We start from the raw sequence: 17250 nt of genomic DNA on the forward strand, positions 1-17250 counted from the left end.
CCCGGCTCCGGGCACGGAGAGAACGGACAGGGGAAGGGGAATTGGATCTGCCCCTTCCCGGCTCCGGGCACGGAGAGAACGGACAGGAGAAGGGGAATTGGATCTGCCCATTCCCGGCTCCAGGGAATGGAGAGAACGGACCAGGGAAGGGGAATTGGATCTGCCCATTCCCGGCTCCAGGGAATGGAGAGAACGGACAGGAGAAGGGGAATTGGATCTGCCCATTCCCGGCTCCAGGGAATGGAGAGAACGGACAGGGGAAGGGGAATTGGCTCTGCCCATTCCCGGCTCCAGGGAATGGAGAGAACGGACAGGGGAAGGGGAATTGGATCTGCCCATTCCCGGCTCCGGGCATGGAGAGAACGGACAGGGGAAGGGGAATTGGTTCTGCCCATTCCCGGCTCCAGGGAATGGAGAGAACGGACAGGAGAAGGGGAATTGGTTCTGCCCCCTCCCAGCTCCGGGCACGGGGAGAACGGACCGGGGAAGGGGAATTGGTTCTGCCCCTGGGCTCTCACCTGGGGCAGCTTTGGTGGCCAAGCCTTTGCTGACACAACTGCAGCTCTGACACACTGAATTTACTGCTGGGTGAGGCAGGTTTGGGCAAACATGAAGGATTTTTTTCCAGGAAGGATGGGTGGGTGGCCAGAGCAGGTAGGTTTTATTGAGGAAAGCAGGTGGGATTTATCTGAGGAATGTGCATCAGCACCTGGCCAAGCCTGTGGTGTCTCCTACCAGCCAGGTTTCAGTGCTGTCCTTCAAAGCAGGAGGAATTGCACCAAACCCAGATCAGAAACCAACCTGAGGGAGCTTCTGACCCCTGAGAGCCACGGGGGAGCCACCAGAGGCTGAGAAAACAAAGCCATAACTCACCTGAAGGGCTGACAGCTGTTTACACACTCAGCTGCACGTGGGGCTTGGGATTTCAGGTGAATTTCTGCCAGCTCCAGCCACAGGACCCTGCCCTGCCCAGCAGCACTGACTTCCTCAAAGTCCCAGCAAACCCACACGAGATGTTCAGCCACCCCAAATTTTACCCTCCAATGTCCCAGCAAACCCACCCCAGATGTTCAGCCCTCAATGTCCCAGCAAACCCACCCCAGATGTTCACCCCTCAAAGTCCCAGCAAACCCACACGAGATGTTCAGCCACCCCAAATTTTACCCTCCAATGTCCCAGCAAACCCACCCCAGATGTTCAGCCCTCAATGTCCCAGCAAACCCACCCCAGATGTTCAGCCACCCCAATATTTTCAGCCCCCCAAAAAGAGGCCCAAAGCCCAAGGGATGGGATTCTCCTCAAGCCCAGCTCTTCCTCCTTGTCCAGGTGAGCAAACACAGCTCAGGAATCTCAGCTGGGACCTGCCAGCTACCCCAGAAGTCACAGAAATGCACTTCCCACCTCAAATCTTTGTGGATTGGGTGATTCTGTGTTTGGTGCCCAAATTTCCTGCCTTTAAGGGAATGGGGATTGAATTCCAAGTCTTGAATCTGATACAGTTTAAAAATCTTCATTTTGCAGCAATTTCTTTCCTTATGAGTAGGCACAAGTGGTGTAGCTCATAAGAAACTCGAGTGAATGTAATAGAAAATCAAATACTTTAATGAAATTAGGGAGCATAAGAGTAACAGCTCAGATATACCACTAGAACTGATACTACTGGGCTGTGGGGCTCTGCTAATTGGGTTTTTAATTGCTCTGTTCATCAAGCATGCAGACTGACAAACTACCAATTCTTCAGAGTGTCAAAGATCCTGAGTCAAGAATTTTCAACCACTTCAAATGGATATATAGGAAATGTCTTCTGAGCTGGTGGCCTGCACACAGCATTGCACAGATAAAAATATTCTACTCTCAATGCACAGAGCTAAATACTTTCACATTTATCAGAATTTTCTACACAAGTCTTTTTTTTTTTTTGATAGAATTCAAGTTTTTTGAATTTTTCTGTATGTATCTTCACCTGTATTAAACAAATGCTTATTTACATTGTGGGTAAAGTGTAAAGGCTAGGAAGGCCATTTTCCCATACTGGAACACTGCAAAATATATATATATATACACAGAGAACCTAATATAGGCAACAGGACTAAAAACCAAAAAATCACCTCCCACCTGTACAACATCACCGAGCCAGCATGAAAAGAGGGCATTGGTAGCACCAAACCACTCCTGGGGGGCTGAGGAGCTTTCCAGCCCCACAGGGAAGAGCTTCTGGGCACAGCATTCCAAGGATGGGCAGCCTGCAGGGCCAGGCACTGCCCTGGGATGGGAATCCTGAGCAGCAGGACAGGAGCACCCTGGGAGGGTGACAGTGGCACTGCTGACATCATCTGTCAATCTTTCCTTTGGATTCAGGCATGGGCACAAACTGCTGGCTCAGGAGCCAGATTAACCCTGCACAAGCCATGGGGAATGAGCTCTGCTGGCAGAGGGAATTAGCCCTGGTTCACCAGTGGTGCCAGAGGCAATTCCCAAGGGAAGCAGCCCCATCTCACCAACTGTGCCTGGCTGCTGGAGGAAATCCCTCAGCAAGCAGCCCTGCTGGGCATTCCCTTGGGAAGCAGCCCCCAGCTCTGTGCCCGGGGTGCCAGAGGGAATTCCCTCAGGAAGCACCCAGCTCACCAGAGGGAATTCCCTCAGGAACCACCCCAGCTCACCAGAGGGAATTCCCTCAGGAAGCACCCCCAGCTCACCAGAGGGAATTCCCTCTGGGAATTCCAGGAAGCAGCCCTGGCTCACCAGGAGGAATTCCTTTGGGAAGTAGCTCCTGGGGCTCACCAGCAGGAATTCCCTCAGGAAGCAGCCCTGGGCAGGAATCCTCTTGGGAAGCAGCCCTGGCAGGGCTCACCAGTGAGAATCCCCCCGGGAGCAGCAGCGGGGCTCAGCGGCTGTGCCCGGGCTGCTCTCTGTCTGTCTGTCTGTCACTGGCTGTGCCCGGGCTGCTCTCTGTCTGTCTGTGTCTCTCACCAGCAGTGCTGGCTGTGCCCGGGCTGCTCTCTCTGTCTCTCACCAGCTGTGCCCGGGCTGCTCTGTCTGTGTGTGTCTCACCGGCGGTGCCAGCTGTGCCCAGGCTGCTCTCTCTGTCTGTCTCTCACTGGCTGTGCCCAGGCTGCTCTCTCTGCCTGTCTCTCACCAGCTGTGCCCAGGCTGCTCTCTCTGCCTGTCTGTCTCTCACCAGCTGTGCCCAGGCTGCTCTCTCTGTCTGTCTCTCACCAGCTGTGCCCAGGCTGCTCTCTCTGCCTGTCTCTCACCAGCTGTGCCCGGGCTGCTCTGTCTGTCTGTGTCTCTCACCAGCTGTGCCCAGGCTGCTCTGTCTGTCTGTCACTGGCTGTGCCCGGGCTGCTCTCTGTCTGTCTGTGTCTCACCAGCAGTGACGGCTGCACCTGGGCTGCTCTCTGTCTGTCCCTCACCAGCAGTGCTGGCTGTGCCCAGGCTGCTCTGTGTCTGTCTGTCTCTCACTGGCTGTGCCAGGGCTGCTCTCTCTGTCTGTCTGTCTCTCACCAGCTGTGCCCAGGCTGCTCTCTGTCTGTCTGTCTGTGTCTCTCACCAGCTGTGCCCAGGCTGCTCTCTCTGTCTGTCTCTCACCAGCTGTGCCCAGGCTGCTCTCTCTGTCTGTCTGTCTCTCACTGGCTGTGCCCAGGCTGCTCTGTCTGTCTGTGTGTGTCTCACCGGCGGTGCCGGCTGTGCCCGGGGTGCTCCCTGTCCCTCTCTCTGTCCCTGTCCCTGTCGTAGCGGTGCCCTCTCTCGTAGGAGCGGGCTCTCTCGTGCCGGTGGTTGCGGTAGTAGTGTCCCTGTCCCTTCTTCTTGTACTTGCCCGCGTGCTCGGGGCGCTCGCGGGAGCGGCTGCGGGAGCGGGACGAGCTCCGGGAGCGGGACCTGCGGCCCTTGTGCCCCCCCTGGTACTTGCTGTAGTCCTTGGATTTCTTGTAGCCGCGGCCCTTGGAGCCCTTGTAGGCAGAGCTGTGGTTGAGCTGCCTCGGGGGGGAATCGCTGCGGCTCCGCGAGCGGCTCTGGGACTTGGAGCCGCTGGACGTGGAGTAGCTCTCGCTCTTCCTGCAAGGAGAAAACAGAGCAAACGTGGCTTGCTTCCATTTGAACAACTTAATTCTGGATTTTGCTGCTTTCTTGGATTTTAAGACCTTCCCTCCTCATTTTGAATTGGAAGAATGTCCTTCCGTATTTTGCACTTCAAGAATGTCCTTCCGTATTCTGCTATTCCCTTCAATTTGAAGAATGTCCTTCCTCATTTTGCTGTTTCCTTGAATTTGAAGAACATCCTGCTGTACTTTGAATTTGAAGAATGTCCTTCTATATTTGGAATTTGAAGACCACCCTTCTGCATTTTGAATTTTAAAAACATCCTTCTATATGTGGAACTTTAAAAGCATCCTTCTATATTTGGAATTTTAAAAATGCCCTTCAGCATTTTGAATTTTAAGACCACCATTCTGCATTTTGAATTTTAAGAATGCCCTTCTGTACTTTGAATTTTCTGTATATATATTTGGAATTTTAAGACCTTCCTTCTGCATTTTGAATTTTAAGAATGCCCTTCTACATTTTGAATTTTCTGTATATATATTTGGAATTTTAAGACCTTCCTTCTGCATTTTGAATTTTAAGAATGTCCTTCTGCATTTTGCTGTTCTCCCATGAGAACTCATCTTGTGTCCTGAACTTCCACCTGGCTACAGTAAAAATGCTGATTTTCAGGAACTCCAGTTCCAGTGACACTGTGAACAGCCACAGCTGGACTCACTCTGGAGTTCCAGCAGCAGCAGCAAACACTGCTGGGTCCCCTCAGGCTCCTGGTGATGGATTATCACAGCTGGCACTGGGAGCACACCCTACCTGTGCTTGGGGGATGCAGACCTCGATGGGGACCTTGAGTAACTCTGATCTCTGCTTCCACTTCGACTCCTGCTCTCTCTTCCTTTCTGGACACTGCCAGACACAAAGAACACTCAGTTATTTTGTTTTAAAGACTCATGGGATAAAAATCAGCTGTTTCCTTATCAAACCTTACCCATTGACTGGGCTGTTGGAGCTGGTTCTCTTCGCTCCCTCTGTTTTCCTTTTGGCATTCTTCATGGCCTGCACAGGTAGGGGTGAGGGTTTATTTCCTTTCACCTCTTTTGGAGACTCTGCAAGAAGAAGCCTTTGTCACCTCTTTGGGAAGTACCTGAAAGGGCTTGAGGCTCCTCTCACCCCAAGTCTGCACCAGGCAGAGCTCACAGCTGGGCTTTGCACACACAGCCACCCACAAGCAGATCTCAGCAAGTTCACAGAGAGCAGAAATTCACCTGAAACATTTCTGCCAAAGGACTGAAGTCACTGCAAGAAAAGGCAGAAAACCACCCTCCTTTCCTTGCCAATTATTCAGCATGGTTTGAAAGGTAAACTGGGGAAGAAGATGGTGAATGTTGTCTTCTAGGTGAGACTGCACCAGACTGGAAACTTGAATCAACAAATTCCTCACCCAACATCCCAAAATGTTACCCCTGCCAGAGCACCTCTGCTTCAATATTGCATCAACACAACATGCCAGGGGCAAGGATTTGAGTTTAATGCCAAATCCACATAAAAACAAGCCCCTGGCCTGTATGGGTTTAAACTAGTCTTAATTTCAGACTAATTTGATTTTAGCTTTTATCTGATTCAAGAAATCACAAAGCTACACTGCTATTCAAACCCTGCCAGTTGAGTGGTGTTAGGAGCCATTTTAAAAAAATCCCCAACAAACTCCAAACCACACTTGTAAAAGCTTCCCAAAAGGGTAAATATACATGAAAGATGTGAAATAGAGTTAGTAAAAATGAGTTATCCACTATTTACCATTTTTTGGGATAGGGGAAAATCCCGATGTGTTATCCAAGCTTGGAACTCCCTCAGGTACCAGACCTTTAGCTTGTGCTTTTGCCTCTTCAATAGCCAATTTCTTCTTTTCTATTTTACTTTCCAGATCAGATAAATCCACCTGTGAACACAGGAGCACTGCTTGTGAGAGCTGAATTTCCTGCTTACCCACTCCCAGGGAGGGCAATGAGAATCCAAAGAGTCCCAGGCAGCGACTGCTCTTTGTTCACTTCCAGCTGTGGTTTTAAAAGAGCTCAAAATTTCCCAACTCCTGCAGCCTTCACTGAGGGCTCCCAACATGAAAAAGAACCAAACCTTTTTCCTCGTGTAGAGCTGCAAGATTTTTAAGCAGATTTCTTGAATTTCTTCCTCTGTCGCTCCAAACAGTAAAAACCAATGTGGGCGATTTGGAAGAGGGATCTGAAAGGGAGACGCAGACAAAGCTCAGATTTCTCCTCCTGTTAAAAAGACTTGAAAAAAACCCCAAATCCATGGAAGTGTGGCTCACCTCCAGTGTCCTGGCTGCCAGGTAAATGCAGGCACAGGCAATGCTCTCTGGCTGGAACCTCACAAACACATCAGTTCTCAGGCTGTCGTTCATGTAGTTCCTGAAAAACAGGAGAGCAGGAGGTTGCAAAGCACTGCAAAGCTCCTTGGGGCTCTGTTTTTGGGTTTTTGACTTGGTTTTACTTCTACAAGGGCTATTTCTTTCTGCATTCAGTTACTAGACTTCAACATTATATTCCTGTAAATCTAAAGAGAAGCTGAATGATTTTACTACAAGAAAAAAATCAAAGAAATAACTAAAATTAAATCCCTCAAGGGGAGGGATGTGTGACAGAAACAAAGTCTGACTGCTGAAAATTCAGTGGTGAGAAGAGAACCAATTTTAACTTCACTTTTGCTGCTGGATCTCTACTGGCCTGCTCTCATGCAATAAACAAGTTCTTTTCACCAAGACAACATTCAGTGTGCTCAGAAATACTCAGATATAGAATTTTAGGTTCACATGTCCCCCTGCAATAGGGCAGAACCAGGTGTGGGGTAAAAGCTGCAGCTCCTGGAGCAGTTCTCCCATGAAATGCAGTCCTCTTCAGCACAGCTCAACTCCCAGTTGGGTTTAAGGGTCCATTTCCATCCAGAACTGAATTCTTTTTGATGCAAAAAGTCAGCCATAGGAGAAATCAGGGTGTTTGGGAAGATCAGTTCAGGAGAACAGTCAGAATTCAGGCAGATCTCCTCTTTGGCACATGAAATAAGGTTTCCAAATTGTCCCATTTCAGTAAGGTTGCTTAAAATGAATATTCACAGAATGAGAAAACTGTAAAATATTGCACATATTCCAGTCAGTACAATTAAGCATTATTTGTTGTTAAATCTTAAATACACAAAGTCAATTCCTGTGAATCTGTCAGCTGATGTGCTTTAGAAGATCTAGACTTGAGAGCACATATGTCAATAAAATATCAGATGAGAAAAACTAAAACCAGACATCATAAAAATCCTTAAAATAATACTTTAAATAATAATTAACCATGTGGGTACCCAGCATACAAGGATTCACTGACCCCCAAGGTATCCAAAGCAGAGACCACGGGCACCTGCAAGGTTTACAAGGACAGAGAGGAGGGATTGGAATCCCAGGAGTTTCCAACTCCCACCTGTCCTCAATTCTTGTTTACACAAACAGCAACTGCTGCCCCAAAAAAGCAACACTGGCCATCAGCTCATCTTTGGGGGAGAAAGGAACTCCTAAACTTGCTGTTGTCCCACGACAAAGAGAGCACAAACCTTTTGGCCAAAGGAATTCTAAAGGCAAGGTTGACTTTGAACATCTGGAAGCTACAAAGTTTTTTTTTTCTGACTTGCCAAATTGAGAACCACACCAGCTTCCAAGTTTGGCCTCTGCACATCTTCCCTGTGGGCTCAGTCAGACACAGGAGGAAATGAATCCTTGTCACAATAGCTTAAGAAAAAGGTCATGTTGGAAAAATGCACATTTCAAAAACCAACGACACCGGATACCCAGCAGATTTTGGGTACTGGAAGCACCAAACACGAGCACACAGATGTGTTATTGTAACATCTGACCCCTCTCCCAACTGGGGTCAGTCCCTCCCTGCCCTTCCCCTCCCCTCCTTCCACAACCAGCACATTCCTGGCAGTCCAAAATCCCATTCCACTGCTCCATGCAATGCTTCTGGGAAGTGTCTCTAAATATCACATTTTGTCTCCAAGCTTCACACACGTACTGGTTTTTTCATTTAAACATTTGAGATAATTGTATCTTCAAACTATTCATTTTTCTGTTGTTAATTCATCCCTTTTAAAGCTTTAAACCCCACCTTAATTCACTTTATCATATAAGCAACACACCACATTTATAACAGTTAAAGAGAAATAGAACATTTTGAAAAAAAAATTAATTCAGAACTTCAACGCTCAGGTTATCAAATATACAAACAATCAAAAAATGCAGAGTAAAAATAAAAAAATAAAAAATAGAAGCACAAGAAGCAGTTGGCCAGTTACTCTACTATCATGTATATACCACCTGTCTAGAGCCAGCCTTCTCTTTGGAGAGCTTTGGGTTGACTGAAGACGGCAGCTATCCCTGCACCATGGGCAGCAGAGGAGAAGTCTTAGTCACTTACCCTCAGAGGCTACCCTTTGATCAAAAGAGTACAGAAAAGAAAAGTCAAAACTGGTTCTCTACACACAGCTCACAGTACCAGACAGTTCAGTCAGCAGAAATATGGTCTTTGGATTCACTAAAGGTGGTTTTTTGTTGGTTTTTTTTTATTGTTAAAAAAGTATTATTTGGTAAAGTTTAAGACGTGGAATTTTACAGAAGCTTCCCACCCCCGAGTAAATATTTATTAAATGAGAGCAATAAGGCAGAGAACATCTCTTAGCAAATATGAATCCAGGCTATCCATCTATCCACTCTTAGAAGCTGACATCTTGCATTATCCACATAGATAACAGAAATTTATCTGTGCTGAGCTTTAGATACACCTGAAATCAAACTCAGGCCCTGGGAAAAGCCATTTCCCAGCACTGGGAACAAACTCGAATTACACCCAAGTTTTCCCTGAAGAAAACCCCCATGGGAACAACTCTAAACCCACCCAAGCTTTTCCCTTCAGTTGGAAAGTGAGAGCAGAGAGGAGGGAAGTGAGGAGTCAGGGTGGAAAGCTACCTTACCATTAAAACACTGCCTCGAACTTAAGAGGCCGCTCAACTTTTGGGAAGTACTTTGGGGCACACCAAGGACAGTGGAGCTGTCTGGGGTGGCCCCAAGCACTGCTGAGCAATCCTGCCCAGTGCCTCAAGTGACATATTTCTGCTACTGCCCCTTCTGGTCTCTTAGAACAAAGAAAATCAACTTACCATGAGGTCTGGACCAGGTGTTGGTTACGTTCACATTCTAATACCTGAAGGTACATAACGATTATCTGGAAGATATGGGTCATTGAGTTATTAACCAGCATCTGGAGAGCCACCTGCTTACTTCAGAGGGACATCCATGAGGCATCTGTGATCCTCTTTCAAGGCCTAAAACACTCCACATCAAGTGTTTGCACCATCCCCAGTGTTTATCCACACCAGCTCTGACCTTCTGAGCCCTTCTGTCCTGCTACTCAGCCAGGCCTTGTCTCCACACCTGGGTTTGGTTTAGGGATTTTGTGGATGGATTTTCATTGAGGGATTTTTTGGATGGATTTTCATTGAGGGATTTTGTGGATGGATTTTCATTGAGGGATTTTGATTTAGGGATTTTGTTCTCCTACAAGCCTCACAAAGCCTTGTTTTAGCTGCAGCCTGGTGCAATCAGCAGTGAGGGAAGCTGGCAGTGCTTGCAGAGAACGGATCTAACACTGTGCCAGGGTTTGTTCAGCTCTGAGGGGTTTTCCTCAAGTTTGGAAGGAAAACAAGGCTGCAGAAAGGAAGGATAATGGCAGAATTCACCCCAAAAAACAAACTACAGCTGCCCTCTGGGGTGGGTGACAAAAGGAAATTCTGAATGTCAAGAAGCTCAAAAAGGCAGCTCTGAACAGGAGGTTTTTAGAGGAGAAAAGAGCAAGAGCCCGAATTGTGCTGGCACAGAAATACAAGTTCTTTTACCACTTAAGGCACAATTTAAACATTTGAGGCAATTGTATCTTTCAAGTATCATCCACTCTGACACTTGTTCCTTCTCTATTGAGCCTCGCCTCAGTTCTAGCCAAGCCTGAGCGTGGTTTTAACACACTCCAAAGTGGCTCCCAGATCTTTAATACCTCAGCACGTTCCCAGCAGGAGTGACCACGACAACCCCAGGCCTCCAAATTCCTCCCTGCTCGGGGGAATCTAAATTGAGGTGATGTTTTCTACCACCACAGCTACCTACTGATCCAATTTGCCTTCCAGGAATAATGAGCACCTGCATCCACCTCGCCGTCACTCAGCAGTGATACGAGACCAATTAGTAAGAGTCTCTTAAATGAGAAAGAAAACATCAGGATGGTAAGAAACTAAATCTCACTGAGTTCACTGATCATCATGTGCAGTCCACAGAGCTCCCAGGCAGCCTCCTCAAAGCTTTACAGAACACAAAACCTTGGTGATGGAGTGAATTTATAAAAGTTACAAACCTTATGAGGGTGCTTCACGTGAACACAAAATCCCAACTCCTTCAACACTCTTCTTTCTGCCTTAATTATCTGATTCTTCAAGTTCACATATTCTTGATCCAATATTAGAGGCACAGGTTTTCTGCAAGACAAGGTCAAACTCACAAGATTATCATCTTAACCCTTAAGAAAACTCAGGTTGAGTTGTATAAAAATAATAATAATAAAAATCATTATTTAGAGCATCAAAACTATTGATGTATTAAAACAGGTCAGCTCGCTTCATGAGATCACTCTGAAATTATCCCTGATTTATGAAACAGGGAATGATGCTGTTGTGAAGTTTAATAATTTAAATACAACGCAGATAGTTCAGACAATTCTGAATTCTCAGCTTACTTTTTCTCCCTCAGGTGCCTGAGGCGATGGAACACATTGATCACATCCCGAATGCGTCTGGGGGCTTCCTCAATTTTGGATGCCAGATGGACACAGGCCATGGAAACATGCTGAAAAATGAGCACAAAATAGAATATTTTCTATATTTCATTTCCTCTTCAGGAACCGAGCTCATACAACAGCTTAAGGAGGGGGAAAAAACATGGTAAAATAAGAAAATACCAAATATTTGACAAAAATCACTATTAAATAGCTTTGTAAAATCATGTTTCTCTATAACTATAAACTCCAGACTAGTTCCTAACACTGATCACATCTCAGATAACAGCTTGCCAAGAGAGATCAGAAGATAAATATGGCAACAAATGTCATTTAATGCCCTCTTACCTCCATGGAATGCTTCACAAAAGACTTGGTATAAAAGAAACGCTGGAATAGCACCTGTCCTGTAGCCATAGCCACCTAAAAAAAGAGATAATCACAGCAGCCATGAACAAAATTACCAATTCCAAAGAGAATTTTTAATAGATTTAAGATCTAGAAGATAGGAGGAAGCTTAATGGTATCTAAAGAAAACTAGAATTGCTAAAGTAATCAAGTTGCCCAAAACGTTAGCAATGCCTTAAATACTGCCTACAAGTCAAATACAGACAGCAAACCCCAATTTTCTTTGATAAAAAATGTGAAAAATACGCTCCAAGTTATTAAATTAATAATGAAAAGCAAGAAAAATCCAAGAATCCAATAAAATTCAAAGTTATGAAAGTACGTCAGAAAAATATTTGCTTTTTGGGCGTGGAAAGCGAGGAGCACTCTAATCGCGTCATGATTTACATACATTTGAATATGCTAAGGCTCGGTAGCCTGGAAAGTTTTACGCTCAGAGAGCAACGAGGCTGTTTGGCCTGAAGTTCTCCGTGGAAACAAAAACCTCGCCGAGGTCACCAGGGCTGCAAAGGAGCCTTAGGAAATCCGCCTTTGCACAATCCCCACGCGGAGGCGGCGGGGGCGGCGCTGACATCACCGGCTTCCGGCAGCCAGCGGCCCGGAACGGCCCGGAACGACCCCCGAGCACCGGGCGGCCCCGAACGAGCCCCGCACACCGGGCGGCCCCGCGGCCTGCCCGGCCGGTAACCGCGGGGAGGCCCCGGGGCCTGCCCGGCCGGTAACTGGGAAATCGCACAAAGAAGAGCCCAGCCTAGCCCCTGTTGAGTCCTGGCCCCATCCCTGCCCGCGCCCAGCCCCACCTGCGGCAGTCGCAGCAGGATCCCGGCCGCCTGGATGAGCTCGCAGCCGGTGACGCGCAGCTCGGTCTCGGTGTCGGGGTCTAGGCCGCTGCTCATGGACGGCGTGAAACGCAGCGTGTGCTCGGGCAGTAGGCAGTTCTCCAGCGTAATCAGCACGCCCGAATACAGCCGGTCGCCGATCAGCACCGCGCCGGGACCCGGTACCGGGGCGGGAGCCGCGCCGGCCGCCTGAGGGCCCGCGGGGCCGCCGCCCGCTGCTGCCGCTGCCGCCGCCATTTTGTGCCGCCGCCGCCTCGCTGGCTCCGCTCTCCGTCTCCTTCCCCCCCAGCATCCGCCCGACGCTGATTGGCGGAGCGCGGCGGGGCCGCGGCCGCTGATTGGCTGAGGGATCGTGACGCAAGACGCCGCCCGGGCCGCGCGCGGCGCGGTGACGCAGCGGCCGGGAATCCGGACAGGGCGGGGCCCTCAGGACCCTCAGAGCCGGGGCCGCCCCGGGACGGGCGTTAGGGGCTGGAGCGCAGCGCTCACCGAGTTTAAGATCTTTGTTAACTCCGTTAAACACCACACTATGCGCTCACCGAGTTTAATATCTTTGCTAACTCCCTAAAAAACCACACTATGCGCTCACCGAGTTAAATATATTTGTTAACTCCCTAAAAAACTACACAATGTGTGTCCTTAACTTGGGGCCTGCCGAGGTTCGTGTGTGAGGGCCAACATGCCGCTCCCACCCTGGTTGGGTTTTCCCCGTGCAGCGCTAGAATTTCACCACAAAAATTGTTTCCCTCTAGCAGTTACCAACAAAATGTTGTACCAAAAATATGTTTAATATTAAGTCCTTAACAGAACAGGCTATGTTTGTCCTTCACCTGAGGGTTGTCGAGGTTCGTGTTTGAGGGCTGACATCTCCCTCACACTCTGAGCTATTTTTTTGCTGTGCATTGCCAGAACTCACCACAAAAATTGTTTCTCCACAGCAATTACCAAAAAATTACCTTTATATGTTTGATAAAGTTCTTAAAATTACCTTTATAAGTTCTTATGTGTGTCTTTAACACAGGGGCTGTGTGTGAGGGTCAACATCCTGCCGGCTGTATTTTCCCAATGAAGTACCGGAATTAACACAAATTGTTTCCCCATAGCAGTTTTCAATAAAAATCTCTTTATTAAATCTTTAGAAGTACAAACTATGTGTATCCTTAACTCCCAGGCTCCACCTGTGAGGGTCAACATTCCCTCCCATCCCAGTGTTCTCTCCATTCAGAATTCACCACACAAATTAAGTTTATTTTCTACTAGCAGTTACCAAAAAAATACCTTTATTAAGCCACTGTATGGCCTAACTGCTAACCTTGAAGTGTGCTTTTAATTTAACAGGTTTCAGTGACAACAACACAGGGAAAAAGCCATCAAGGAGAAGCTTCACACGCACACGATCCTCAGAGGATTTGTTCCACATTTTCCATTTTTCAGCAGCAGTCACACGACAGGTTTGCTTCACAATCAAATCCCTGCTCCTAAAACATTCACACAGGCTCTGATATCAATAGTGGTGGTGCACAATACGTGAAAATATCCCCTCTGGTTCTTTTCCATCTCCCAGGGCAGCCAGGAACCCTTCCTGTCTCCTCCTCTGGGCCAAAGCTGCCAGGGATTTGAATGTCTTTGGCTCATAAATGGCCAAGTCAGCCAGAACTTTCCTGTTCAGCTCCACCTGCGACTAAAGGCAAGAAAAAAATTGTTGGTTAAGGACTGTGATTTTTAGGAACAAACACTGCAATGCTTAGTTTTAAATATATTTAAGTTACATAGATTTTATTAAATATAGTAAAATTTTATTATTAAATAAAATTAAATGTATTAAATATAATGAACACCCTTTATTAACTATAATGAACACTCTTTACTGTTTATATAAACACCCTTCATTAAGTATGATTAAACACTCTAAAGCCTTAAGACCTGAGGTCTTAAAGCAGATTAACTTTTTTCTACCCTGTGCAATTTGGAGCTGTTAAAGACTGCCAGACACTCCCTGGCCATGGATGTCTCATTAATCCACCATGTAAAAATTATTTTCTGATTTTCTCTGACGTTTTTCTGGTAGAAACCAAGAACTGAAGAAAAATCTCTAATTTTGCCTCAAGGCCAGGTTAATCCATAGCATCTATTTAGGCTCAAACAAATTAAAACAGAATCACCAAACTGAAACAAATTCCCAGCATGTTTTAAAACCAAGGGACAATGGCACCAAGTTTCTGCATTCTCCACGCTCACCAAATCACAATTATAATGAAAAGAATAAGGATTTCTTAGGTTTTTGGGTTTTTTGCCCACACAAGCTTTGTATTTTTAAATTTCTTGAAGCAGAAGGAAAAGCAGCTGTCACTGAATGCCCACAAAAAAGCATTTAAAAAATCTCATAACTTTTGGGGACAGAACATGAGGTAGAGCCACGATGTTCACCAGGATAAAAGGGAAGAAAAATAGTTTAGGGCAGAACTTCATTCCTGAAGTGGATGAAACTGCTTTCACAAGCCTTTCATCACCCTAATTAGTAAGTAATTATCTTCCAAACCACATCCTTACCTTGGCCAGGTTGCTTATGAAGGCTGGGTACTTCAAACCATGTTCAAGGGAAGCTGCTTCAATCCTTGTGATCCAGAGCTGAAGGTATAAAAATCAATATATTGCATGATAAAACACTTTAAAATAAACCCTTTGCCACGCTGGTCTGCTCACACTTATTAAATATAAATTATAATATTTTCATGGAATATCTTGAGCTGGAAGGGACCCACAAGAAAACGCTGCTTTGAACTCCAACTTTTCACTCATTGTTTTAAAAGAAACCCCCCCAGAGTAAGAAAAGCAGCTGTTTCACTCCTGCCTGGCTCCCATTTTGATGTTTCCACCCAACATTTTGCTCTTTACCGCTCTGAGGAATCTCTTCTTCTCCCTCCTGGCCTTGGTGGACTTGACGAAAGCCCTGCGGACGCTCCTCACTGCCAGCTTGTAGCAGCGGTTCTTCCTGCCACGAAAATGCTGCAAAAAAACCCCAGGATGGTCCTAATTAATTAGATTTTAATATATAACACTAATAAAGCTCATTTGCATTCTCAGTTCTGCATAATAAGAATCACTGAACCCTTCACAAAGGGTGAAGGCCTTAGGGTTCACACCCTAAGCCTTCAGCTGGCATATAATGAAAATATTCTTTTTATCGTAGAAATATATGGAATATAATATCATATGGAATATAATAGCATGGAAATATAATTTTTTTCATGAAAAATCTGAAGCTGAGGAGTTGGAGAAGGGTGGAAAAATCTCAGTTTAGCAGAGGCAACACCAGGCCTCGCTTTAGGCTGTGCTTCTGTGGGAAAGGCAATTACAAAATCATGGGCAGTGCTTTCACCCAACACTGAATTCACATTTATTCTCATTCCTGAGCTCCCCTCTGTTGTGTCTGTATGAACACAGGGATGGGGCAGGAACATTTATCAAACAGAAAAAAAAAATTAAATTTGTTCTCTGGCATCCATCTAACGCAAAACAGGAAAAAGCAGCCAGCACTGCACCAGAAATAACTGGTGCAAAACCAAAATATTGTATCTTTTATCAACATTTTCTATCTCAGTATTACAGCAAGATGTAATTTTAAGAATTTTATCATAATGCTTAGGATGCCCTTGAGAAAGGTTCATCCCTAGCCTCGGCACAGCAGCTTGCACTCCGGCAGAAGTCCTTGAGAACAAGGTTAATTTTTTCTTTGCCCAGTAAAACAAAAAAAGAAAAAACACTCAAAAGGAAACACAACCAGCCCAGCTGTATTTAGCGAAACACAGCTCACTTTACAGCACGAGAAAAGCCCAGAACGGTTCGGGTGGGAAAGGGAGCTCCGAGCGCACCCGGTGCCACCCCTGCATGGGCAGGGACCCCTCCGGCTGCTCCAAAGCCCCACCAGCACCGCAGGGACGGGGCATTCCCGGCTCCGGGACCGTGCCCGGGGCACACGGCAGTGCCGGGGGATGCGGGGACAGCGCCGGGGACCCCGCACTCACCCGCGCGTACTTGAGCACCTCCTGCACCCTCCAGAAGCGATCCGAGAGGCGGCTGCGCACCCAGCGCGCCGCGCTCAGCACCACCATGGCTGCGGCACGGTGCCTGCCTGCCTGCCGGCCTGCTTTCCTTCCTTTCTCCCTGCCTGCCTCCCTGCCCGCCTGCTTTCCTTCCTTTCTCCCTCCCTGCCTGCCTGCTTTCCTTCCTTTCTCCCTTCCTGCCTGCCTCCGTGCCTGCCTGCTTTCCTTCCGGGGCGGCACCGACCTGCCCGGCCCTCCCTGAGCCTGCCTCCGAGCCTGGCCGCCAGGCTTCCTCTGAGCCGGCCCTCGAGTGCGGCGGAGCTTCCTCTGCTCCCGCTGCTTCCTCTGATCCTGTCCTCGAGCCTTCCCGGAGCTTCCTCTGATCCTGTCCCCGAGCCTTCCCGGAGCTTCCTTTGGACCTTCCCCCGGTTCTTCCTTTGATCCTTCCTCTGGTTCTACCCCCGACCCTTCCCGGTTCTCCCTCTGATCCTTTCCCCTGAGCCTTCCCGGACCTTCCTCCAGTCCTTCTTCCAGCCTTTCCCCAGGTCCTTTCTCCGGTTCTTCCCCCAGCCCTTGCCCCGGTTCTTCCCCCCGGTCCATCCCCAGATCCTTCCCGGTCGTTCTTCCAGCCCTTCTCCAGTTCTTCTCCCGATCTTCCCCTTGCCCTTCCTCCGGTCCTTCCCCTGTCCTCCACCCTTTTCCTGGCCGCTTTTCCCGGTCCTTCCCCGGCTTTTCCCCGTCCCCCGGCTCCTCTCCCACAGCACAGTGGCTTTTCCCCGTGCTGGGCATCCCCTGCCCCAGCCTGAGGACAGCCGTGGAATCAAGGAATATCCTGAGTAGGAAAGGACCCACAGGGATCATCCAGCCCAGCCCGTGGCCCTGCACGGACGCCCCAAAATCCCACTCTGTGCATCCCTGGGAGCGCTGTCCAAACCCTCCTGGAGCTCTCATTCCCTGGGGAGCCTGGGCAGTGCCCCAGAACTCTCTGGGGGAGAAACCTTTCCCAAAATCCAACCTAAACCTCCCCTGACACAGCTCCAGCCGTTC

General features: G+C 47.8%; 2 protein-coding genes across 4 annotated transcripts; both read right to left on the reverse strand.

Moving 5' to 3' along the window:
* Positions 1–1579: 1579 nt before the first annotated feature.
* CCNL2 (cyclin L2) lies at positions 1580–12411 on the reverse strand. Of its 3 annotated transcripts, XM_036396363.2 has the most exons (11): positions 12122–12411; positions 11262–11336; positions 10875–10984; positions 10497–10617; positions 9253–9317; positions 6368–6467; positions 6175–6279; positions 5839–5980; positions 5030–5147; positions 4855–4947; positions 1580–4056 (listed from the first exon to the last, which is right to left on the reverse strand). In XM_036396363.2, the coding sequence occupies exons 1-11, from the start codon at positions 12395–12397 to the stop codon at positions 3669–3671; spliced, it is 1593 nt and encodes a 530-aa protein (XP_036252256.1). In that variant the 5' UTR covers positions 12398–12411; the 3' UTR covers positions 1580–3668. The 3 variants fall into 3 exon arrangements, with proteins under 3 accessions (XP_036252256.1, XP_036252257.1, XP_036252258.1); XM_036396364.2 differs by lacking the exons at positions 9253–9317; positions 10497–10617; positions 10875–10984; positions 11262–11336; positions 12122–12411 and adding an exon at positions 8414–8527; XM_036396365.2 differs by lacking the exons at positions 1580–4056; positions 4855–4947; positions 5030–5147; ... (1 more) ...; positions 6175–6279; positions 6368–6467 and adding an exon at positions 6608–8527.
* An 851-nt stretch (positions 12412–13262) lies between these two features.
* MRPL20 (mitochondrial ribosomal protein L20) lies at positions 13263–16518 on the reverse strand. The gene is made up of 4 exons (XM_036396464.2): positions 16186–16518; positions 15056–15166; positions 14711–14788; positions 13263–13841 (listed from the first exon to the last, which is right to left on the reverse strand). Exons 1-4 carry the CDS (start codon positions 16270–16272, stop codon positions 13665–13667), a joined length of 453 nt encoding a protein of 150 aa, XP_036252357.1. The 5' UTR covers positions 16273–16518; the 3' UTR covers positions 13263–13664.
* Between the last annotated feature and the right edge of the window lie 732 nt (positions 16519–17250).

This window comes from Molothrus ater, chromosome 23 (genome assembly GCF_012460135.2).
Source record: "Molothrus ater isolate BHLD 08-10-18 breed brown headed cowbird chromosome 23, BPBGC_Mater_1.1, whole genome shotgun sequence".
Classification (NCBI taxonomy): domain Eukaryota; kingdom Metazoa; phylum Chordata; class Aves; order Passeriformes; family Icteridae; genus Molothrus; species Molothrus ater.